At 43.5% G+C, this 26450-nt stretch overlaps 1 protein-coding gene across 1 annotated transcript; it reads left to right on the top strand.

Moving 5' to 3' along the window:
- The first annotated feature begins 727 nt into the window (after positions 1 to 727).
- cog2 (component of oligomeric golgi complex 2) lies at positions 728 to 24810 on the top strand. The gene is made up of 18 exons (XM_063192094.1): positions 728 to 921; positions 5534 to 5695; positions 6157 to 6222; positions 6931 to 7011; positions 7498 to 7601; positions 8113 to 8221; positions 9246 to 9425; positions 11040 to 11164; positions 11921 to 12047; positions 14499 to 14638; positions 17466 to 17527; positions 17834 to 17985; positions 18935 to 19117; positions 20760 to 20832; positions 21080 to 21222; positions 21540 to 21679; positions 22393 to 22573; positions 23742 to 24810. Exons 1-18 carry the CDS (start codon positions 865 to 867, stop codon positions 23835 to 23837), a joined length of 2181 nt encoding a protein of 726 aa, XP_063048164.1. The 5' UTR covers positions 728 to 864; the 3' UTR covers positions 23838 to 24810.
- Positions 24811 to 26450: the final 1640 nt, after the last annotated feature.

The raw sequence follows: 26450 nt of genomic DNA, 5'->3' as shown, positions 1-26450 counted from the left end.
CTAGAGGGTTTTTTTTTTTTACTCAGTAGCGCTAGTGCTGCAAAATGTACCTAAGTACATTACTCGAAAGAAAATGTACTTAAGTAAAAGTAAAATTACAAATTTTAAAAAGTAGTTTAAAAAGTACAAGTACACAAAAAAGCTACTCAATTACAGTAGAGTAGCCTACCATAGTTACTTTCCACCTCTTCGTGAAGGTACCACGAAGCTTAAAGTAAAAAGGGAGGGTGATAATAGGCCTACCCAAAAAATTATTTTATATACAATTTTACTTTTATAGGCCCACCAATGTATAATATTTATGATATTTATATCATACGGCCCGGATAATGCCATTTTTTCTCTCCTTCTCTTTACCATCCTCTCTTTCTGACCATAGACATGTAGCCATCTTTGCATTAGGTCAGACGTCAAGATATCTATGGCACTTATAGCCATGTTTGCGGAAATGAAGTGGTCTCAACCCAATCTGAGTACTTGGCCAATGTGAGGTGCGCATGATTACAAGGGCTCGCGCATTCGGCGTAGTGAGGATTTTCATGACATTTATTGGGAAATGGCCGGCGGCATAAGTACAGAATTATTCGTATTATTTTCTGAATAGCAGATACAATTTGGAGATGAGCTACCTCGTTGTTGCAAACAAGAGAAGTCTCGATTATGAATACACATACATGAAACAGGACCGCATCCGGGAGGGGAGCGCATGCGCGCCACACATCGGGTAGAAACATTTGTGTTACCCTTTCTCGTATGCGCTAAACCAGATCCTTTCTCATATTCAACGTCTTCTTGATCAACCCAGGAATTATATCAAACGATAACGCATTTCATAGTGAAAGCACGCAGGTGCTGTGAAGAGCCATGAATCTTCCCAAAGGTCCCGATTCGCTTTGTTTTGACAAAGACGAATTTATGAAGGTAAGACCAACATTGCATGCTAGCCAGTTAGCGAAGTAGTTCATAGCAGAGACTAGCGCACCCCATTGTAAATCTAGCTGTCTGACAGTTTGTAATTCTGACATTACTGCAATATGAATACTCTGACACGTGTAGATCATTAATGGACGACATGTGATATCCAATAGATAATGTAACTTATTCAAAAGTTGCCATTGCGACGACAACCGGTCTGGTGTCTCAAAGAGGTTTGCTTCCTAGTCTGTCAGATGCGCCATCGGTAGAACCGCCACTACACGCCAGTGATCAGATCACCACCTTTTATCGACACGTTGCAGTTTGTTGTGGCTGCATTCAGTAACACTGACTCTTGCTTGTATGCGCGTTGAAACAACAACCCAAAATGATGCCTTTGCCTCACTGGTGTCAAGCGGGCCACAGCTTTCCGCAGCTACCCGCAGCTACTCTGGACTTTACGGTCCCATTCACTTCAATTCATTTTTTTACAGGTTTTACAGATTTCGGACTGTGCCGACGCCGCTGGTGTCGTGCGAGGAAAACAACAATTGTGTCGGACGCTACACCTGGTCATGGAACGACATGCGTAACAAGAATGATCATAACTTGTGTCATTTCGAAGATAATTAAAGAAAACCATTTTCACAATGGGACTTCTCATAGACCTGTTTTTGCATGTCTCTCATCTCTTTGCATGTTGACTGTGCAATCACCGTGACAAGTTAACAAGGTGCACGGCGCACAGCTGTATGCGTCCAAAAAAGAAGAATAACATTTCACGATGTACATCTGGAAATAATTCACATCAAAGTGAAGTGTTATTACATAGGGCACCATGGTAATCAATATGTGTGTAAGAACATGTGAAAAAAATAAATCGGTCAGTTTGTCAAAGAAGACACAAAAGATATGCACCACAATGCACAGTATGCACCACACCGTGCTTTTCAATTATATAAAGAACAAATACTGACGGCACGAATGTTTCTTCCCTCAATAATCCCACGTCACATATCAATCAAGCAACTGAGCTAATGTGGCCACAAAGGGGCGGTATTGTACGCTGACACATTCGAAGTCCTCAGATACAGATAGGCCTACAGTCATGAATTACCTGACAAATTGCTGCTAGGCTATTGCTGTGGGAGCGCTACACTAAAGAACTGTGTCCCATATCTGCCCCTTTCATATTCATACATTGACAATTGAATTGACAAATGAAATACTAATATTTTACTGCGTCTTTTACAGGTGCCCGTATTCTTCAAGTCTGTCGTTACAGCGCAACGACGGTCAGCACAGATGTGGCGATGTGAACACTCTTGCATTACACCTTTTGCATGTTGTACATGTCTCCAATCTTTTTGCATGTTGACTGTGCCGTCACAATTTCATGGTTAGGCAACAATGTGCACGACCAGAACAATGTAGGCCTACATATTGAAGGAACATCGTGGCATGATTAAAGTAAGGAACTTCGTACCACACATGTAGCCTAGTGCAAAAGGAAAATGCCTCATTTCTCTAAGCAGACAGACACTGTGGATATGCAGATACACGGTGTGCAATGACATATGCCCCTGAATGATACGCTGAAGAAATACTGAAGGCACCTATTCAGCGAGCTGAATAAGCCTAATAATGTAGGCCCTTATCAGGGGTGAGGTAACACAGCCTACACGTGTAGGCCTATTCAAATTGAATATTAAGGGGCCTTGAACCCACAATATGCAGAATGGCAGGCATGGCTGCATCCAAGCTATGCGCTTCATGGTGTTTGACCACACATCTCTTCGTTGTGCACGGTGCACCCCATCACTTCATATGCCTAGGCCCACTTCAGGAAGCAAGGACGTAATTATGCTGGGAGAATACATTCAATAGCATATGGTTTATGTAGATCTGTGAATCAAAGAAAAGGGGGGCGCACCTTGCATCAATTTTTTTCTTTTCTTTATTTTTCTGTGCACAGAAAAATAAAGAAAAGAAAAAAATTGATGCAAGGTGCGCCCCCCTTTTCTTTTATTCTAAGTATTCATTTGGGACAGCACCCTTAAAAGTTATCAAGAAACCTGAGTGAAGCCTGCTACTTACTTGATTTATGTAGATCTGTGCCCACATGGTAGGCCTATTAGCCTACACCCTCCCATTCACTCAATCCATTTTTTGGAGCGATAACAGGTTGCCTACAGACAAACGGGCGGTGCCCACGCCGCTGTTGCTGTGCGAGGAAAACAACAATTGTCTCGGATGCTAAACAATGACCATTAAACGGCTTGCTGATCAAGAATGGCATTTCCCGCGTCAGGTCGAAGATAATCAAAGACATTCTCATCGCAATGGCCTTTGCCATTCACTCATCGTTTCAATCTCTCCAACTTTGCCTATGTTCACCGTGCAACTACCCTGACATGACAATAGGTATCCTATATCTTCCAACTACACATAGGCCTACAACGACACGGCAGCGCTTTTCATGTTGTAGTTTTTCACAGTAAACTTTACTGTCCCGACATGGTAATACGCAACCTGTAGGCTATTACCGTGTAACACACCAAGAACACAAAAAATGCTTTAGTCCTCCGAATTTGAACACATCTCACCACAAAAACACGCAGTGCGAACCACACAGTGTCCCTGAATGACATGCAGGACAGATAGGGGGGCACCTACATATTGCTGCTTCTCAAGCGCACGGCACATTTCAATCAAAACTCATAGGACCACCTAGGCTACATAATACTCCTCGTAATAGTAATAATGAATGTTGCTGAAATTACAATAATAGTCATTCACAAAAATATCACATGCAACAGAAATACTTCGGCCACAACTATGATTAGGCCTATCTGTAGGCCTAGGGGCGACATAATTTCACGTTCTCCTTCGAGCTTTACGCTGCAGCCTTATGAGGCCAGCAGATGGCACCAGTCAATCATATATAGATTGGAGACATGTACAACATGCAAAAGGTGTAATGCAAGAGTGTTCACATCGCCACATCTGCGCTGACCGTCGTTGCGCTGTAACGACAGACTTGAAGAATACGGGCACCTGTAAAAGACGCAGTAAAATATTAGTATTTCATTTGTCAATTCAATTGTCAATGTATGAATATGAAAGGGGCAGATATGGGACACAGTTCTTTAGTGTAGCGCTCCCACAGCAATAGCCTAGCAGCAATTTGTCAGGTAGGCTAATTCATGACTGTAGGCCTATCTGTATCTGAGGACTTCGAATGTGTCAGCGTACAATACCGCCCCTTTGTGGCCACATTAGCTCAGTTGCTTGATTGATATGTGACGTGGGATTATTGAGGGAAGAAACATTCGTGCCGTCAGTATTTGTTCTTTATATAATTGAAAAGCACGGTGTGGTGCATACTGTGCATTGTGGTGCATATCTCTTGTGTCTTCTTTGACAAACTGACCGATTTATTTTTTTCACATGTTCTTACACACATATTGATTACCATGGTGCCCTATGTAATAACACTTCACTTTGATGTGAATTATTTCCAGATGTACATCGTGAAATGTTATTCTTCTTTTTTGGACGCATACAGCTGTGCGCCGTGCACCTTGTTAACTTGTCACGGTGATTGCACAGTCAACATGCAAAGAGATGAGAGACATGCAAAAACAGGTCTATGAGAAGTCCCATTGTGAAAATGGTTTTCTTTAATTATCTTCGAAATGACACAAGTTATGATCATTCTTGTTACGCATGTCGTTCCATGACCAGGTGTAGCGTCCGACACAATTGTTGTTTTCCTCGCACGACACCAGCGGCGTCGGCACAGTCCGAAATCTGTAAAACCTGTTCTGGCTGCGAAAAAATGAATTGAAGTGAATGGGACCGTAAAGTCCAGAGTAGCTGCGGGTAGCTGCGGAAAGCTGTGGCCCGCTTGACACCAGTCTTTGCCTCTGTATACCACCCCTCAACGGCTCAACCCCAACAAAGTGGTTATTGTCATGGCAAAAAGAAATGCACCAAATCCAAACACAAGGACAAGTGCGTTATTTTGAGCAATGACACCAATCTCTGAGTTGTCTGAGTTGTCTGCAATGTTCCATAGCCCCCCGTTTTTTATGTTTGATGCTGCCTGCATTATTTCCTAGCCTCGCGAGCCATCCTACGTACTTCCGCCAAAGGATTGGCTCCATAAATACGAAATGAAATGGTAGTATTATGGGATGGTCAGGACCAGGCTAATTATTTGGCTAATTTGGATTTTGTTTCAATCGGCTTTACAATGACCGTCTATGGGCGTGTGTGTGTGTGTGTGTGTGTGTGTGTGTGTGTGTGTGTGTGTGTGTGTGTGTGTGTGTAGTAGAGTACTTTTATTAATCTCGAAGGAAATTAAGGTGTGTGTGTGTGTGTGTGTTCATTTTCAATCACTGGCGTGCGTGTGTGTGTGTGTGTGTGTGTGTGTGTGTGTGTGTGTGTGTGTGTGTGTGTGTGTGTGTGTGTTAAAATTGAATGAGAGGATTTCAAGTGTGTAGGACAGGGAGTCCTCGCTCACTCTTACACTTGATTCAGCTGTTGTGTCCTGCACCTTAACATGGGATGTGATGCATCATGTGACCAGCTGCCCTTCTCACCTGTGTTGTAGGATGACTTCGAGGTGGACCGCTTCGTGTCCGAGTGCAGGAAGCGCGTCTCCCTGGAGGAGATGCGCGAAGACCTCGAGTTTTACTACAAGCTCCTGAAAACAGCAATGGTGGAGCTGATTAACAAAGACTACGCAGACTTCGTCAACCTCTCCACCAACCTCGTAAGTGTCCAGTATCGCTGCATGCATTACTGCCTTAAATGTTATCCATCTATCCTTTGGACATTTCTGTGTGTGTGTGTGTGTGTGTGTGTGTGTGTGTGTGTGTGTGTGTGTGTGTGTGTGTGTGTGTGTGTGTGTGTGTGTGTGTTTGAGTGTTTGAGTGTTTGAGAGAGAGGGGGGGGTTGTTGAACATTATGCACTTAATCTTTGTTGCACTTTAAGTGGAATGGGGGGGGGCTGGGGGGGTCAAGCACTGGTGTCACTTTTACCTCTTGAAAACCTGCTGCTACTAAGTATTGTACCCCAAACACAATTTTGTTGCCTTTTTGACAATGACAATAAACTCTTGAATCTTGATGCTCTTAACATTGCACATGCTCTATTTAGCAACAGTTGTGAAATAGCCTTGCTGTGTAATGATATGAAGTGGTACTGAATGGTGTGTTGTCTGCATCGTCCAGGTTGGGATGGACAAAGCCCTGTACCAGCTGTCAGTGCCTTTGGGACAGCTCCGAGAGGAAGTGCTGGTAGGTTAATATTCTCAGTTACAGTCCAGGGGCCTGTACTAAGAAGCTGGTTCAGGAGTAAACCAGGTTAAAGGGGTATGCCACTATTTTGGGGCTTAATACAGTTAAAATCGTTGGCTGGGGTTTATAAAGGTGGTAAAGTGTCTTATTTTTCATGTAAGCCATTGTCTTGCTTTAAGAGAAGTTAAAAGAGGGAATAGGTCGCTAAGCTAGTGAAAGTCAATGGATCCGTGTAGCATTGTAGCATGCTACACGGATGCATTGACTTTCACTAGCTTAGCGACATGATCCCTCTTTTAACTTCTCTTAAAGCAAGACAACGGCTTACATGAAAAATAAGACACTTTACCATCTTTATAAACCCCAGCCAACGATTTTAACTGTATTAAGCCCCAAAATAGTGGCATACCCCTTTAAGTTAAGAGGTAAACAATCTAATAGAAGAGCCTGGAGTCCTCATTTTCTAAACTCCCGGGTCTTCTACTAGATGATTTACCTCTTAACCTGGTTTACTCCTGAACCAGCTTGTTAGTATACCCCTCTGGGCCATACATGGCTAAGATAATGCCATATTGTGCAGACATAGCATGTTTTTAACCTTAATCATTTTTTGTAAAGAGGTTTTCTTGTGTCAAACATATTGTTAATATTTCCTGTGATTAAGCGTATTGAAATATTGAGTGCGTATGATTTTTGTGCATCTTGCAGAGCCTTAGGACATCAGTCCATGAAGTTATTGAAGCCATAGACACTCTGCTGTCCAAGCAGGAAGATATCCAGAGGAAAAAGGTGTGTCCTCAATATAATGTTTTGTTTGACTTTCATGCTTATTTCACTTTTCAAGCTCTTTTTTTTTTTGTTGCTTCTTTTGTCGTACATTCACCTTGTCGATTAAGACGTTGTTAACATGTGTATGGATAATTTTGAAAGCGTCTCTTTTACACGTAAACAGAGTTTGGAAATTAAAAAAAACACACCTGTCACAATGGTGTTTTTTATTTTATGTATCCACATACTGTACCATTTTTAGATGTAAATGGATATAAACAATATCCGTGCTTAAAAATATCTGTATACGTGTAAACAACGTCCAAATAATAATAGCAAAAGGCTTGATGAAATCTGGGGCCTATACTACAAAGCTGGTTCAGGATTAAACCTGGTGAAGTTAAGAGGTAAAATTAGGACTCCAGGCTCTTCTATTAGATGATTTACCTCCTGAACCAGCTTGGTAGTGTAGGCCCCAGTAACAAGCGTGACCCTGTGCTTCAACAGATGTGTGTGATGAGGCTCATGCAAGTGGTGCGATCCGTTGAGAAGATCGAGAAAATTCTCCACTCACAGAACTCCAAAGACAACACTTCACTAGAGACTAGCAGGTAAGGCTGCTACATACAGTAAGTAGCTATACGCGGTAAGGCTGCTATGTTCAACTGACATCCTAGTATTCTCATTTCCAACTTCCCCTTGAGTTACATAATTGAGTTTTACCTTTCTCCTGTTCTTCCAGACATTCTATGTGTCAAGCGGTGCCACTTGTATCTCCAAGCTAGCATGTATCGTTGAACAGAATGGGTCCAGCTATCTTAGTGTTTCTCAACGGGAGCGCTACAGCCCCCCAGAGTGCGTTGGGGAGCCCAAGGGGGGCATTGAGAAGGATGCAGCTGTGTGGGGGGCGGGGCTTAGTTCCCATTGGGGGGCATTAGTCTATTTTATTTTTCAATACTAAGGGGGTCATTGGGAGGCTTGTGATGAGGTCAAGGGGGCGTTTGTTCAAAAAAGGTTGAGAAACACTGAGCTATCTGCTATGTAAAAAGCTGGATTTAAAGGGAGAAGGTGCCATAACACGCCATAACACAAACTTTTTTCCTTTGCGTTATCTTTCCATAGCCCTCTTGTGGCAGGGCAGATTCTGGAGAGGATTGCCACAGAGTTCAACCAGCTGCAGTTCCACGCAGTGCAGAGTAAAGGCATGCCTCTTTTGGACAAAGTGCGGCCGGTGAGTGTGATGTTATAAACATTCCTTAGACTTCAATGCGTTTTTCGTTCTTTTAACCCATTGATGCTGGATGTTGCATTGCACAACATTGACCCGGGACCCACTAGTTTGACGCCCTTTCGGTACCATCACATGGTAATCAAACATTTCAAACAAGCAATTTAGGGTTAGGGTTAGGTTTAGAGTTAAGGTTAGGGTTAGGGTTAGGTTTAGGTTTAGGTTTAGGTTTAGGTTTAGGGTTAAGGTTAGGGTTAGGTTTAGGTTTAGGGTCGTATGACATAAGGCGTAAGTACCGAAAGGGCGTCGAATTAGTGAGTCCCACATTGACCCAGCCTCCTGGAGCTGCATGACGCAAGATTCAGGATCATGAGATTTGAGATATTTTTCTAAAAAATGTCGGCATGTTAGAGCTAAATGAACACATTGTAATGCAAGATGAGCGAGCCCAAAAAGGGCTCAAGCATTTAGCACCCATTTCTGCAGGTGCTTCAGGCATCAATGGGTTAATGAAAATGCACCAAAGTAAAATTTGACTGAAAAATATGGGTCCCTTCAGGGTATATTCAGACCAGGAAAGTTGGATGGTTCACCTGCTTTGGTCTGAACCAAATGTGTTTTTCACTTTTTCTTTTGTGCGGATTGCCTTCACACTGTTCCTTTTAGTAAGCGAATCAAAATCTCTCGACAAAGCCACAGGCACTGTGGTTGCTCATGGTTGCTCCCTGCTCGTGTGTGTGTGTGTGTGTGTGTGTGTGTGTGTGTGTGTGTGTGTGTGTGTGTGTGTGTGTGTGTGTGTGTGTGTGTGTGTGTGTGTGTGTGTTTGTGTGTCTCTCTGTATGTGTTTATGTGTGTGTTTATGTGTGGTGTTCCAGAGGATCGTGGGCATCACGGTTGCTCATATTGCTCATGAATCCAAATCGTGTGTGTGCGTGTGTGTGTGTGTGTGTGCGTGTGTGTGCGTGTGTGCGTGTGTGCGTGTGTGTGTGTGTGTGTGTGTGTGTGTGTGTGTGCGTGTGCTCTCCAGAGGATCGCGGGCATCACGGCCATGCTGCAGCAGTCTCTGGAGGGCCTCCTCATCCAGGGCCTGCAGACCTCTGACGTGGACATCGTGCGCCACTGCCTCCGCACCTACGCCACCATCGACAAGACGCGCGACGCCGAGGCCCTGGTGGGACAGGTCATGGTGAAGCCCTACATGGATGAGGTACAGTACTGGCAGCCGTAGCCGCATCGTTGTATCAGAATCGACAATGCCCCGTTCACTTGTACAGAAACTCGACAGGTGTTTTTTTCCGAAATAAGATAACGGATGGTCACGCTAACTTCAGATATGCAGTGGGCACCACAGACACAGGCATTCCTGACGATGTCCTCAGTCCAGCAGTCTGTAGTTTAATGTCTTGTAACAACAAACGTCTCCTTTGCTTCTGGAACAGCCTCTTCCCTCTCAAAATAGTATAACAAGTGTACTTTTCGGAATGTCTATTTTTTATCAACCTACACGCTTCAGGACGGCAGTTTTTCTCTCTTTAGGGTCTGCACTGTCTGTTCGTGTGTGTGTGTGTGTGTGTGTGTGTGTGTTCACAGGCAGTTTTACATACAGCCTCCCCACTCCCTATTTTACCTATGCCCGCAGTTCACCTAGTGGCCGCTGTCGAGAGAGCGCAGCCCATTCATTCTGAACGGAGTCTGCCCTCCGCCGTTGTCGCCCCCAGAGTGCATTACCACCCAGAGGAGTGGAGTCTCTCATAATACCCTTAAAACATCTCTGGTGTGTTTGAGTCAACGATGCGCACGCATTCATGAGGACGTCGATTCTGAACGGGTCAATTGGCCTCTGGCAGTCATTACCAGCCAGAACCAATAGAATGAAGAACAGTTTCTTCCCCAAAGCTGTCGCCAGAGAATCGTATATGAGAGTGAGATAAAGCAGGCGGGTTTTTTTCCGGTATCCACTTTGCGTCGGGTGAACGCCCCTTTAGGAGACCTTCGATTAGGAGACCTTCGGAGTCTTGAGGTAGAGAATAAGAGTCCCCTTAGCGCTGTAGATGGCGGTAGCGCACGTCTTGTGCAAACACCACGGAAAGAGAAGAAGAAGGAGGGACAACGCCCCCTTAGGAGCTCAAATTTTGAGCACACGCTTTTTCATTGAGTGGGCGTGTTTCGATTTCTCTTATTATATATCCAACCTCAAAGCTGTCACTATACTGAGCACGCACTTGCAGGACCGTGTTCATCCATGAAGGACTCTGTGCGCCTCGTAGGGAAGCTCAAACCTCATTATAATTTGTATAATGACATTGAAAGGCTTTGTATTTGCAATGAAACCTCATTGTCCCAGGTGTGTTTGTTGTGATTGTACTGCTACTAAAACGTCATTAACCCATATGCGTTTGGTGTGGCTGTACTGATCCACATGTGTGGTGTGGCTGTACTGATCCACATGTGTTTGGTGTAATTGTACTGCTACTAAGGTGCTGTTTCCACGTAGCAGGATATTTTTTTAGCAGGGTATATTTTTCTCCTGGTTAGGTGTAAACACAACATGTGGATACAAATAAATCCTCCATTGTAACAAATGTGTTCCCTTAACAGGATATTTTTTCTCCTGCTTTTTATACCTGGATTTTAAATATCTGCTACGTGGAAATGGAAAGCCAAAACCAATGCAAAACCAATGCAACCAGGATAAAAAAATATCCAGCTACGTGGAAACAGCACCTAAAACGTCATTAACCCATGTGTGTTTGGTGTGATTGTAGTACTGCTACTAAAACGTCATTAATCCATGTGTGTTTGGTGTGCTTGTACTGTGCAGATCATAACGGAGCAGCTGGTGAAGTCGAGCCCCAGTGGTCTGCAGGTGCTGTACGGCAAGCTGCTGGAGTTCGTGCCGCACCACTGCAGACTACTGCGGGAGGTCACCGGGGGAGCCATATCCAGGTAGGCGTGTGTGTGTGCGTGTGTGTGTGCGTGTGTGTGACGTGTGTGTGACGTGTGTGTGTGTGTGTGTGTGTGTGTGTGTGTGTGTGTGTGTGTGTGTGTGTGTGTGTGTGTGACTGGTGCAGTGAGTGACTGGTGCGTTTTGCGTACGTGCGTGCGTGCGTGACTGGTTCAGAAAAAACTTAAGTGCGTGCGTGCGTGCGTGCGTGCGTGCGTGCCGCCTGCCTATCAAGTAACTTGTATGCAAAAGTGACTAAAGCAACAAGGTGGCCGAGGTCGTTGGTTGAAGCTTTGCCATAAATCCACTCTGTTACGTCTCGTCTCGGCGAGATATTGACCTGCTTTATGGAGGTGTTGCAGGAGGAGCCATCCAGATACAGTAGATTCCACAAAACTCACACAAAACACACAACACACAAATGTGTTTTTTCCATAAAGGGCCCTGACAAGTGATATTTGGCTCAGTGATTGGCAGCCTGTTTTTTTTTTTTATTTATTTTTTATATAAAGTAAAGTACAGTACACACACATACGCATCATGTCAAGAGTCTGGCCTGGGACCAGGGCAGCTGAAGCATTAGTGTAGTAGATACTAGATAGAACCTGAAATGATGACACCAATCATCACCCGATATTCCAACAGCCAGAGTCTGGTAGAGGAGCTCACTGCTGTCATGAATACCTCCTGTCCTTGCTTGGCCCCCTTAGATGCCAGCTCAGTGACCCACTCTGTTCCCGGTCTTCTCTTCTCCGCAGTGACAAAGCTGACATTGTGCCCGGCTACGACTTCCTGGTTAACTCTGTGTGGCCCGAGATGATCAAGGGGATTGAGGAGAAGCTGTCCTTCCTCTTCAATGCCGGAAACCCTGACGTCTTCTACGAGGTTAGACACTGGTTACACCACAACACTCGCCTGGCCATTCTAAAGGAAAAAATCTACCGCACACTTGTTTGATGTAGCAATTTGTAAATTAAGTTTCACTTTCACTTTCTTTCACAAAATGGCAAATAAAAAAAGACAGAAACCATATTTCGGCTTGAAACTTGTTAGGGACTGCTAGTGAACACCCCTAACCACTTTGTGAGCTGTAGACTTTCGAAAACAAATGTTTAAGGTGATTTTAAGAACAAAGTTGCAGGTGCCCATAGACGGCCATTGTAAAGCTGGTTGAGATAAAATCCAAATAAGCCAAATAACAGAGACTGCAGCAAACATGAAATAAACGGTGAGGGGGACTCTAAAACGTTGCAGACCACTCAGAAAATGGCCTTAATGTTAAAAAAAATGGACTTCCCCTTTAATGCTTTTATTTAGAGCGAACAACGCTTTTCGCCCCGGTGCGTCATCAGGTTCGCTCAATGCCTGAACCTCATGACGCACAGAGGCGAAACGCGTTGTTCACTCTAAATAAAAGAGCATAAAGTCAAGCAAGTGTGTGGTAAATGTTTTCCTTTTGAAGTATTGCATGTTCCTGTGTTTACCAGCACCTAGAAGCTGTGAATGGATCTTTAAACTTTTGCAGGTGACAATGAGCTGCACCACGAGCTGTTTGATCTGCACAGTAAAAAAATACAAGGATTTCAGAGTAATTTACTGTGTTTAGCCGGATAACACCGCACTCTCGATTAAAAGGTGCCAAACATAAACAAAAACTGTGTAAAATTGAAAGAAAAATGTCTGCACACTTAAATCCCCTGAACACAAAGGGGATTTAAGTGTGCAGACATTTTTCTTTCAATTTTTTTTACAGAGTAATTTACTGTGAAATCACACAGTTAATTACTCTGATGTTCTGGTACACTATGCTACTGTGATGGTCACACTGCACACAGCAAATTACTCTGAAATCATTGTATCACTTGCCATTTCTCACCTAACTTGCACATCACAGTATTTTACTGTGATCTTCAAAGATTACCAGCATGCCAAAGTGATGAACTAGGAAACATCACAGTAAACTAGTGTGTGGGTGGAGTATCTATTGAATTGTTAGTGCATCGGGACACAACTTGAGTCATACACAGTTTGGACTCTTCATTACAATCACACCTTTCATTGGCATTTTCAGCAAATTATTTATTTTTCATTGGCTGGTGATACGCATATATACCCATCCTTGTTGCATGGCCCTACTGGGGCTCACAACATGCCACACACAAGGACTTAAATGACACGCCACACCTTTTCAAATTTAATCCAACCCGTGTGTTTTTTATTACGCCTGCTGTCCCGGAAAAATGTCTCCACTGATAATTCTAAAGCTGAAGTTTTAAGTGGAGGTTCCTAAAAACGCACCTGAAAGGGATACGCGTAAACAAGGAAAATGCAAGAAATCTGCATGGGTTTTTTTAAACGATGACACTTTTGACTGGTAAACAGCCAGTCAGACAATTGAGATTTCACAATCTTCACAGACATACGGTATGAGTGAAATACAAAATGAGTGTATGAAACAGTGAGTTGACCTTGTTTTGAGAACACAAAAGATAGGACTTATTAGCTGTGTTAGATGGCCTTGTATTGAGGATCCTAAAGCCGTCAGGACTTATTCACTCTTTTCTGACTGGTCCGGCTGTTGGCTCAGTTACACTGATTATCTAAGTAAAATATAAGGACAAGTATAAGCATTTTACGTTACACTTAACTGACGCTTTTCTTCAAATTGACTGACTGTACAGTTATTTACAGTACAATACGGTACAGTACAGTACGGTACAGTTATTTACAGGGTATTTGGTTACAGTCCCCGGAGCAATGTGGGGTCAGGGTCCTTGCTCAAGGGCACCTCAGCCATGGATGGAGGTGTATGGAGAGGTCAGGGTGTGGTTGGACCCTGCAACCCTCTGATCTTAAGGCCACCTTCCTAAACATTAGGCCATGGCTGCCCACACAGCCATAACAAGACGGATAACAAGACAGATTAACAGATAACAAGAGGTAGGAACTTAGGCAAATGCTTGTCTAAAAAAAGTAGGTATTTTAAAATGCTCCACAGAGGGGTCAACCTTGGATCAATCAATCTAATGGAGGACCTGATCATAGCATACATCACTTGAGTGAGTACTGTGTGTTATGCAGTGATTGTTGACGTCCAAGACAAATTTCCCCCTGGGGACAATAAACTACACTCTACTCTACTCTACTCTACTCTACTCTACCCTACTAGTACCTGCAAATACAAAGTGCACAGGAAATATGCAGAACAATAAGTGCCGATGCCAAGCAGGTGTAGTTTTTTTAAGTACGCAAAGGGTTAAATGGAGTACACACCCACACAACATGCTTTCTGCATCATGTTTATGTGCCCAATCCCCTCTACTCTATTTTTTTCAGAGGTACACCATCACCATGGACTTCGTGGGGAAGTACGAGAGGCAGTGTGCGTCGCAGGCCAGTGTGAAGCGGCTGCGTCAGCACCCCTCCTACCAGAACTTCCACAACAAGTGGAACCTGCCCGTCTACTTTCAGCTCAGGTTGGTCCTCTCTTCTTTGTTTTAAATATATATATTTTTAAGGGCATTTTGCCTTTATTTTGATAGGACATTATGAGAGGTGACAGGAAGGAAGTGGGAGAAAGAGATGGGGGGGGAGGATTGGCAAATGACTTGGGCCGGAATCGAACCCGGGTCGCCGGTGTAGTAACCCATTGCCCTACCGTTTGGCCAGAGAATCGTATATGAGAGTGAGATAAAGCAGGCGGGTTCTTTTCCGGTATCCACTTTTCGTCGGGTGAACGCCCCTTTAGGAGACCTTCGGAGTCTTGAGGTAGAGAACAAATGGAGTCCCCTTAGCGCTGTAGATGGTGGTAGCGCACGTCTTGTGCAAACACCACGAAAAGAGAAGAAGAAGGAGGGACAACGCCCCCTTAGGAGACCAAATTTTGAGCACACGCTTTTGCATTGAGTGGCCGTGTTTCGATTCTACTCATTATATATCCAACCTCTTTGGTTTGGCCATGGCAGGGCCTGGTCTTCTCTTCTTCTCTCCTCTCCTGGCACAAATAGGCTCGGCACGACTTGAGCGACACCAGCGAGGGAAATAATTCACTTTGTGTACACTGACTGTTGCTTCCATCGCTCGTGTCGCCCTTGGTATGAAAACAGTCCAGTGATTCTTTGTTGCTAGGTCGCCTATGGCAGGGCTATTCAAATGGAGGCCCTCGGGCCAGATGCGGCCCTTGGATGGCAAGGTTTTGGCCCCCCACAAGGTCAGAACTAAATGAAACAAATACAGTGCCCTCCATAATTATTGGCACCCCTGGTTGAGATGTGTTAAAAGCCTTAAAATAAATTCAGTGTTTATTGCAGAAGAATACTGTCACACTGAAAATTGTAGGAAAATGTAGCCTTCAACTCAAATGAATTGTAAGAAAATAAAAAAATCCCTGACTAAAAAATAATTATTTTTCATTAAATCACCTGTTCCACAATTATTGGCACCCTTAACAATTCCCAGGAAATAAATATAATTGAAGCATTTCTGTCATTTCTACAGTAGTTTACAAAGTTTACCAGAGTATGTAGGAACATTTAATTAGTATTCCTGTTTCCCTGGGGTATAAATATGACGTGACACCGAGGCCATTTCTCTTATCCACTCTTAAACATGGGAAAGACAAAGGAACACAGCATACAAGTGAGGCAGATGTGCGTCGACCTTCACAGGTCAGGCAGAGGCTACAAGAAGATTGCCACTCAACTGCAGCTGCCCATATCCACTGTGAGAGGAATAATTAAGAAGTTCAAAACAACTGGAACAGTGGTAAACAAGCCTGGACGAGGACCCAAGTTTATTTTGCCACCACGCACAGTGCGGAGGATGGTAAGAGAAATCAAAAGATCTCCAAAGCTCACTGTTACAGAATTACAACAAATGGTAGCATCCTGGGGTCACAAAGTCTCCAAATCAACCATCAGGCGCTGTCTACACGCCAACAAGCTGTTTGGGAGGCATGCACGGAGAAAACCTTTCCTCACTCACAATCATAAACGCAAGTGTCTGGAGTTCGCCAAGCGGTATTGGGGCTTCAACTGGGACCGTGTGCTTTGGTCAGATGAGACCAAGATTGAGCTTTCTGGCAACAAACACTCTAAGTGGGTCTGGCGTACCACGAAAGATGCGCATGCTGAAAAGCACCTCATACCCACTGTGAAGTATGGGGGTGGGTCAGTGATGCTGTGGGGCTGTTTCGCTTCCAAAGGCCCTGGGAACCTTGTTAGGGTGCATGGCATCATGAATGCTTTGAAATACCAGGACATTTTAAATCAAAATCTGTTGCCCTCTGCCCGAAAGCTGAAGCTGGGTCGTCACTGGGTCTTTCAGCAAGACAATGACCCTAAACATATGGCCAAATCTACACAGAAATGGTTCACCAGACACAAAATCAAGCTCCTCCCATGGCCATCTCAGTCCCCTGACCTCAACCCCATTGAGAACCTGTGGGGTGAGCTGAAGAGGAGAGTACAGAGGAGAGGACCCAGGTCTCTGGATGAGAGAGAGAGAGAGAGATTCTGCAAAGAGGAATGGCTGAAGATCCCTCTTTCTGTCTTTTCCATTTTGTGAAACATTATAGGAGAAGATTAGGTGCTGTTTTGTTGGCAAAAGGGGGTTGTACAAAATATTAACACCAGGGGTGCTAATAATTGTGACACACATTATTTGATGTCAAATAATTATTTCTTTATGTGGGATTTTTTCCCCACTGAATAAATGCACTTGTATTGAAGGTTGGATTTTTCTCTTTTTTTCCATCAAGGTCCCATATTATTTAGAAAAAAAATAAAATAATTGGAAGCTAAAAAACACATCTCAACCAGGGGTGCCAATAATTATGGAGGGCACTGTATGTGTGCTACCTGTAGCCGTGCATAATTTGCGATCACTAACACTTCAGGTTGGGGATGGGGATATCTCTACTATGCATTCACATGAGAGTGAAATCTTATCTAAAACAGTGTCATAATAAATAGACCATTCTAAGGCTACCAAGAAATAGAGAAGCGAATATCTGATCTGTCTGGAAAGCTATCTGCTTCGCACCCTCACCTCGGACACCATGCTGCTCGCAGTTATACAGATTCTATGTTCGGCCTGTTCGCTGGAGGGAATTTGGAAAAACTGGCCCTCGGTGACTTTTAATTGAATACCCCTGGCCTATGGTGTATTCACAGGGAAACTCTCTCGCTCTCTGTCTTTTTCTCTCTTTTCTCTCTTTACTCTCTTCTCTCTCTCTCTCTCTCTCTCTCTCTCTCTCTACTTCTCCTGTCGTTAGCTCAGAGTGTTGCCTTTGTTCTTTTGCAGATATAAGGAAATTGCCAGCAGTTTGGAAAACGCCATCGCCAATGGACTGAATGCTGCACCAGGTTTGTAACAGAGAACTTACCAGTTGCCATTTTAGATCTCACAGAGCTGTAATACTCATTTCAAGTGATGACTTGCTGTTCAGATGAATACAGTGGCCATGGTCTATGAAGATTCTCATTTACCCGCGTTGTGTCTAACCTGACTTGTCATCGGGCTGAGTGTTGCCAAACTCCACGTGAGGGCGTTTCGGTTTTCTCACGTGTGTGTGTGTGTGTGTGTGTGTGTGTGCGCGCGCGCGTGTGTGTGCGCGCGTGCGTATTTGTGCGTGTGGGTGTGTTTGTGCGTGCTTGCGTGTGTGTGTGCAGTGGGGAGTGTGTATCAGCTGCAGGTGTCTCAGGTGTTGTGGGAGTGTGTGTGCCGCTGCTGGGCCGACAGGATCTACCTCCCCCTGCTGGCCCATCGCTTCTGGAAGCTCACGCTGCAGCTCTTCTCACGCTACTCCAAGTTCCTCACAGAGGTTGGTACAGTTGCTTTCAAACAAGGAGCAGTGGTGGGCACGATGGATTCACTAGTTACAATCTATGGCCACATATTCCCTATCCAATTCAACCACATCATTTAACCAGCCAAACACCTGGCTGAACGACGAAGGGCTGTAATCTTAGTAGTCTGTGACTAAATCTGGTGCATTCACATTTTCTTTTAAGGTCATGCTGCTTAAAAGTACAGTGCATTGTCCCTTCTCAAATTAACATAAATGAAAGGACAATTTTGTTTTATTTGTTTTGTTATTTTTCACATGCATGTTAGAAAGAAGAAGGAAAAAATGCAGCTTCTTCCGTCTTGTTGGTGCGTCTCTGAAGTAGTCTAGTAGTTAGGAAATGGATCGCACTCAGTTTTTCTTCTTTTGGTGACACTGAAGAAGGCTCTGTGCAACTGAAACGTCTGTCATGTCAGTCCCTGCAATGTTAAAATAAAAAGAAAACAAGAAAAGAAGAAAAACTGAGTGCGATCCATTTCCTAATTAAAAAATAAATAAGAAATAAGTAGGAGCAGAAAAATCCTGGTTGAAGTACACTTTTCTTTCTCTTTTTATCTGGTTATTTTGCTGTCCTGCTCCCAGGTTAGACGTTTGGATGTGCATGCATGCTTAAACCAGAGATCTTATAGACAGAGATACGTCATTCTAGTTCATTTCTTTTATGCCGGGTGAACGCCCCTTTAGGAGACCGTCGGTTAGGAGACCTTCGGAGTCCTGATGTTGAGAATAAACAGAGTCCCCTTAGCGCTGTAGATGGCGGTAGCGCACTTCTTGTGCAAACTCCTCAAAAATAGAAGGAGGAGGAGGGGACAACGCCCCCTTAGGAGACCCAACTTGAGCGCACTCTTTTCCATTGGGTGGGCGATTTTTGAATCCTCTGTCACTACTCTACCCTCTTTGCTTAAACCTACTCCTTTTTTTTCAGGTACTAACGAAATCTCCCTCGGCCGAGGTGCCCAAAGACTCGATTCGGCCGCTGCCCAGCTCCGCCTCCTCCACGTCCAGCCGCACCTCTCAGGATGCCGACAGCGAGAGCGGAGGGCCAGCCACGCTCTCCACCAAACAGCTCGTCTTAATCGCTGCAGACGTGGAGAAACTGCAAGAAGAGGTATCGATCGTACCTGACTGACTTTAACCCCCTAAGACACTACCCCTGTTATACTGTATATCAGCTGTCACCAGAATGGCAATGACCAGTGGTGTAGTCTACATAGAACGCAGGTGTACGCAGTATACCCACCTCAAAATTTCAGGGATTTCAGTATTGCCACTTAAAATTGATTGATCCATTTAGAATAGCACAAATGTATACAGTATATACCCACCTCAAAATCTGCTCAAATATACAGTATCCACCACAAAAAAGTAGACTACACGACTGGCAATGACCAATTCGTAATGTGATACTAAAGGCCCTGTGGATTGTTATAGTGTTATAGTACTATGGTAGTTGTAAGTCTTTTTCAGTGACTACAACATCCCAGTGGCTAAATGGTGTCTGTTAACCCATTGTGTCCTGGAAGCACATATATGGGTTTTTCAGTATTTTGAGATTTTAGCTGTTTTATTAAATATGTGGGTATGTTAGAGCTGAATGGACACATTACAATGCAAGGGGAGGGTCTTGGCTTGTAAATGTAATCCATTTCATGTGTGTATGTGCTTCGGAGGCTGAGATATTTAGGATTTAATAGCAAGAGGGCACCCTTTCCCAAAAAGGGCTTAGTAAAATGGGTTAAGCGGCTACAGGAGAATTCCAACCAATTGCATTGCTCACACTAAACGTTGAGTTGTCAATACCTTGGCTTTCTTAGATAGTGCTTGAGACGTCTCAACATACCTAACGTTGACGTGGGAAACACACATGAACGCCATCCAAGTGGTATTTTCCACTGGAGAACTCATTGAAAATGTTTATACACAAGTTTTCGAGACTTGTATTTATGAGTTTCCAAGAGCACACGAATGCACAATTGTTCTCCAAACACGTCATTTGATGAACCAAGTGCATATGGTGTCATTTGTACTGTTGAGTCCATTTATAGGTTTGTGTACAAACCCTAGATGTTCCACTATTCCCCACTAGGTGGAGTTTGTTATCGCCACATGAATCAGAGCCGCTTCTTATCTGTAGAGTCCTTTTTGTATCTCGCTTGTCTCTCATTTGAAAGCTCTGTTGCGGTCCCCCACGCAGCAGTGTGTCACGGCCAAGTGTAACAGTCAGATGGACTTAAAATAGCCCAGCTAATCACCAGTGTCTCAGTCACAAACCACCAATTAACCTCGACAGCTGACGCTTTTTTTTGCAACAAGTAGCTATTTAGGCGGCAGCCATCTTTGTGCGTCCCATAAATGAGTCCTACTGGGAACCACCGAATGCAGGTGGCTGACTTCATGCATCTAGTGGTGAATTATAGGTGACTTTTAAATCACAATTAATTATCATGTCAAATGGCAGCTTGACTATTTTGATCCAAACACTCTGCCTTTTCCGTTTCTATTGCTAGTTGCACGTTTCCAGGCAAGATGCAGCAAAAGATTGGAATTATTGAGAGGAAAGGGTGTAAAAATACGTACTTTCTGTAAAACGTTATATAACTATTGGTAATACTCCTGCTTGTGAAGCTCATACTGCAAATCACTACATGAATGAACCGTTTGTCAAAATCAACAAAGACTTCAATTAGGCCCTTTATGTAGTATAATGTTTGTATGTTTATAATAATTTATATATTGTGTTTTTTTCCTAGATTCCACAGATCACTGAGATAATCAGAGAGAGACTGGATGCCATCAGGTTTAAAAACTTCACTGTTGTCACAGGTTGGTCTTCACTTGAGAGCAAGGAATTTGTCTCATCTAACCATAGGGCCATTTCAAGTCAAGTAGGTTTTATTGTCAATTTCTTTACATGCACTGGTCATACAAAGAATTTGAAATTACATTTTTTCAGACATTCTAGAATATACAAAGACCCTAATTGAATTTATTTATCTTGACAATTTGCTTTTAAACAGACTGAACTAGTGTCTCAAAAAACTGACTGTCACCTTGACTTTGTGACTTCCAGAGGCGTTGGAGGATGCCAGGGGTTCTCTGACCTCTGCGATGCCCACTCTCAGTGCGCGCATGAACCAGCTTCTGACCGAGCGATGCTTCCGTTTCCTCAAAAGTGCATCTGAAGTGCCCCGCCTTTATAGGAGGACTAACAAGGTGAGCTTTCACCAGACGCCAAACAGGATTGTCGATTGTAACTTATGATAACTGATGTAAGGCATTTTGCTATAGGCCTAATAAATGTTTTGCTATATGTTTACTGCAATGTTCAATAATGTGTATTAGGTCTTTGTGTATGTCTTGTATTTGTGTATCTATGTAAGCTGTCTGACACCTTAATTTCCCTCGGGATTAATACAAGTACTCTACTCTTCTCTACTAATTAATCCATTTTGCCCATCACTGATGGTAATGATTACCCCACTACCTTAAATGAAATTAACCACCAGAGCGTGTCTTGTTTTGTCCTACAGGAAGTGCCCACAAGGGCGTCGGCGTACATGGACAATGCGCTGGCTCCGCTGCACCAGCTGGTCAGCAACTCCAAGGAGCTGGTGAAGGCCCCCCTCATGCTGCAGTGGCTGCAGGTCACCCTCTCCGACTGCACCCACAGGTACTGGAACCCAGTGTTGCTTGGGATGGCCGTCTGCGGGTAAAAGCGGGAAAAATCATCCGAAATCGAAAAATTTGTCTTTCATGCCCATAGAAATCAATGTAATTTGTTGACATTGGGCTGAATTTAATTTTGAGCACCTTTTGGTTGGGATTTGATCAGACACATCTGGCAACACTGCTGGAACCAAATATAGTCTAGTAGACTAAAGTTGTATTCAGACCAAGGAAAGTCAGATAGTTCACTTGCTTTTGTCTGAACCAAATGTTTTTTTGTTTGTTTTGTTTTTTCTTTTTGGAGCGTTTCGCTCTCAGACTGTACATTTTAGTAAGTGGTCTACTGCAGGTACTGCTAACTGTTATCCTGGGGTTTCTCAACGGGGACTTGACAGTCCCCCAGGGGAGTATTGTAATGCAGTGGGGGGAAAAATACAATTTCTTTTTCACAAAATATAGCATTTTTGTATTTTGCATTATGCAAAATAAGATTGATAGAGTATGTATTAAGTAACGTTACTATACTAAATTAGTCTTTTTGTATGAAATGGGGGGAAAAAATCTCCTAAACTTGCTGGCAAAGCTTTGTAACATAGCAGAACATAGCATTACCCAACGTATTACATACAGTACGTGTCTACTACTATGTGTTTAATGCTGGCTTATGATCTACAGACTAACTAACATAAAGTCTCCCTCTTGTAACCCACTGTACAGGTACTATGAGACCATATCTGATGTGCTGAGTTCCGTGAGGAAGATGGAGGAGAGCTTGAAGCGTCTGAAGCAGGCCAGGAAGACCGCCGCCGCCAGCACGGCCGGATCCAGCGGAGGACCCAGCGACGACAGCAAGATCCGCCTGCAGCTGGCGCTGGACGTCGAGTACCTGGGGGAACAGGTGAGGTCCACTAGCCTGATCACTAAAGAGTACCAAGGGGGCAGGTGAGGTCCACTAAAGAGTACCAAGGTGGCAGGTGAGGTGCACTAGCCTGACTAAAGAGTACCAAGGGGGCAGGTGAGGTCCACTAGCCTGACTAAATAGTACCAAGAGGGTAGGTGAGGTCCACTAGCCTGACTAAATAGTACCAAGGGAACAGGTGAGGTCCACTAGCCTGACTAAAAATATCAAGGGGGCAGGTGAGGTTAGAGATGTTAGAGAAAATAGAAATATCTCTGTTAAAAACAAGTAGCCTACATTAGTAAAAGTGAAAGTGCATTTGTAAAAAGTGCATTAGCAGCTTCATCAAAAGGAGGAGAGGGGGATAGAACAATAATAAATAATTAAGTCAATAAGTTAAAAAGATCATCACTACCACCACCACCATCACACTAGCATGACTAAAGAGTACCAAGGGGGCAGGTGAGGTCCACTAAAGAGTACCAAGGTGGGCAGGTGAGGTCCACTAGCCTGACTAAAGAATATCAAGGGGGCCCAGCCGTGGCTGTAGCGGCTGGGCACTGGATTGCTATGAGGGAGACCCGGGTTCGATTCCCAGCCCGGGTCATTTCCCGATCCTCCCCCATCTCTCTCTGCCAGCCATTTCCTGCCTGCTCTCCACTGTCCTATCAAATAATAAAGGCACAAAACCCCTAAAAAAAAGAGTACCAACGGGAACAGATGAGGGGGCACTAGTACCTCAGCAACAGCTGAGGTTCACTAGCCTGGGTATCGAGTATCTGGGTGAATAGCAGAGGGGCATTAGAGTACCTGGGGGAACAGGTGAGGGGCACTAGTCTGACTGTCAAGTACCTGGGGGAACAAGTGAGGTTCTCTAGCCTGGCTATCGAGCCTACTCATGTCGTCTCAATCCATTGCTCCAGAGGGAGATGTAAAGTGCTCATGAAATACACCGTGATGTGATGAGAAATGACAGGTAAGACTGTGACTTTGCAAAGGAAGGAAATCATGACTTCTCAGCCGTGAACAGAATCTTGTCTTTCTTTGCATTGGCTGTCTAGTGATGTGCCATTTCCTACATGGGTAGCTTAAAAATGGGTCGCTGCATTTTCTCCTGTGACTGTGAGTGTTTCAGCTGCTTTCCTTTTCTGCTTGATTTATATTCCAGATTCAGAAAATGGGCCTGGAGCCCTCCGAAATCTCCATGTTCTCGTCCCTCCTGGACCTGGTGCGAGAGGCCCGAGACATGGCTGCAGCAGAATGAGGGCCCTCGAGGTGAGGCGAGGTCCAATAGCCTGGATGGGGGCGTACCTGGGGGAACAGGTGAGGGGCACTAGAGGACCTGGAGATGTCCGACTGTCCGTCTCTTCTACTACTGCTGCACTGGCACCAAAAGCATCTGGATATTAGATGGCTGGCCAAAATTCAGCACAGACCACGCAGAATGCCTTTGAAGAAGGGTTGGCCATGATGGTAAGAGGGTGTCACTGTCGGAACACCCAAACCTCCCCCACCCCCCCTCCATTTATTTGTGGACAATGTGCAAGTAATTCCATAAATTTTTTTTATTCTGAAAGTTTATATTCTAAAAAAAGGTACTCTTGAAATCATTTGAAACTCAATGAAATGCAGAGCATGGAAACCTGCACACGATCCCTTGGGACTCCTTATTTATATCACAAAGAACACTACAGCCCTCCGACCGAATTACATCATGGTATGAACCTCAAATATCATTGCCAGACTTGTCTACCACAAACTGACGCGATCTTGATTTTCTGGAAGTTTCGGTCGTCCCACACTGAGCCGGATGATGGTGAACAGTTAGCCACATTTACATTGGCATTTTTCATCAGGTTAAATGTAGAAAACAATTAAATATGCACCATGTGAACAGTTGAATCCTCTCCTTTAAATAAAAGTGACATAAATATTTAAACAGATGATATTATGTGGTTTAGAATGCTCATATAAAACCAATTGAACAAGGAAACTGCCCATGAAAATCTTTTTTTTAAATATATTTTTTGGTTTAAACGGAAAGTGTCCATGTGAATAAGGCTGATGAATCCTACTGTTGCTACTGTGCCTGGCACTGGCAGAATGATTTGAAAGTTCTTTGGGTTGATGGGAAGTATAATTGTAGAGAGAGGGCGATGATTTTTCTGTGATGAAGAATTAAGATTGTTTAAATAAAAAAAATATACGTACTTTAATCAATAAATATTTTTCCGGAACTGATTTGGTCTGTGATATTTAACACAATCTCTTAAGTTGTGAAGCTTTGAATTGTACAATGCAATATATACAGTGAGTCCAATAAGTATTTGATCCTTTGCTGATTTAGTTGGTTTGCCTACTAACAACGACATGATCAGTCAATACATTTAATGATAAAATGTATTTTAATATGTAGAGGCAGAATATCAAAAAGAAAATATAGAAATTAACTTCAGAGAATATATATTAATTTATTTCTATTTCACTGAGGGAAATAAGTATTTGATCCCCTGCCAACTGATAACAGTTCCGGTCCCACAGACCAGATAGGCACTTCCTATCAACTTGTCATCTGAATTAAAGACTCATGCACATACTAACATGCATAAAAGACACATTGAATCAGCAGAAGCAGAATCAGTCCACCATCAGTCCAGTGAATCATTCAGACTGCAACCTCACCAACATGGGAAAGACCAAAGTATATCAAGGGCAAGATTTTAGACCTGAACAAAGAGGAAATGGGCTACAAATCACAAGGAAGAGACTGGGTATTAAGGACCCAACTGTCGATGCATTTCTTCCAAAATGTAAGGAATACAAAATTACCATCCATCAGCCTGTCTGGGGTTCTATACACGATTTGACCTTTTGTAGGGATTCAAGAATCATGAGAACAGAAAGAAAGTACCCTATACCTGTACGGGATGAACTAGGCAATGATATCATCTTCTGGGACCAAAATCACTGAGAAAACAATTAGTAGCATTTAATGCCACAGAGGATGAAAATCCTGTAGTGCACAAATGGTACCCCTGCTTCAGAAGGAACCTGTGCAGTCCCACCTGAGGTTTGCCAATGAACATCAGACTGGTTTAGGATATGATAAGGAGGTGCTGTGGTCAGACAAAACCAAAATCAAGATGTTTGGCATTAACACAATTCAACATGTTTAGAACTGCTGCCTATGATCCCAAGAACACCTTCCTGGCCATCATGCCTGAAAGTGGTATCATCATGAGGGTGTTTGTCTGGCCAAAGCGCAGGACAACTTGACATCGTCAATGAATGGATGGAGGGAGACATGTAACATGCAATCCTGAGTGCAAACGTCCTTCCCTCCACCACTAGACTGAAGGTGGGCCATTTTTGTATCTCCCAACATGACAATAATATGCAACATACAGTCAAAGCGACAAAGGAGTGGCTCAATAAGAAGCATATTAAAGTCATGAAGTGGCCTAGACAGTCTCCAAACATTAACCCTATAGTAATTCTATGGAGGGAACTGAACCTCCCATTTGCCAAGCTACAGTCACAAACTGTTCATGTTTTAGAGATAATGTGCAAAGAAAAGTTGGCAAAAATCAATTCTAATATATGCACAAACATTGTCAAGAACTAAAAGAAGCATCTGACTTCTGTGCTAGAGAACTAGGACTTTGCCACATAGTACTTTGCCTTCTTTGGCTAAAGGGGTCAAATACTTATTTGCCTACATGAAATACGAATCATTAAAATATATTCTTTAAAGTTATTGTCTGGAATTTCTTTTTGATATTCTGTCTCTCCATGTTAGAATACATATTATCATTACATTTAAAGACTGATCATGTCTTTATTAGTGTGCAAACTGGGAAAATCAGGAAGGGGTCAA

This window comes from Engraulis encrasicolus, chromosome 24, assembly GCF_034702125.1.
Source record: "Engraulis encrasicolus isolate BLACKSEA-1 chromosome 24, IST_EnEncr_1.0, whole genome shotgun sequence".
NCBI lineage: Eukaryota > Metazoa > Chordata > Actinopteri > Clupeiformes > Engraulidae > Engraulis > Engraulis encrasicolus.
Note: the sequence above shows the minus strand (reverse complement) of the source record. Positions and strands in the feature narration are given on the sequence as shown.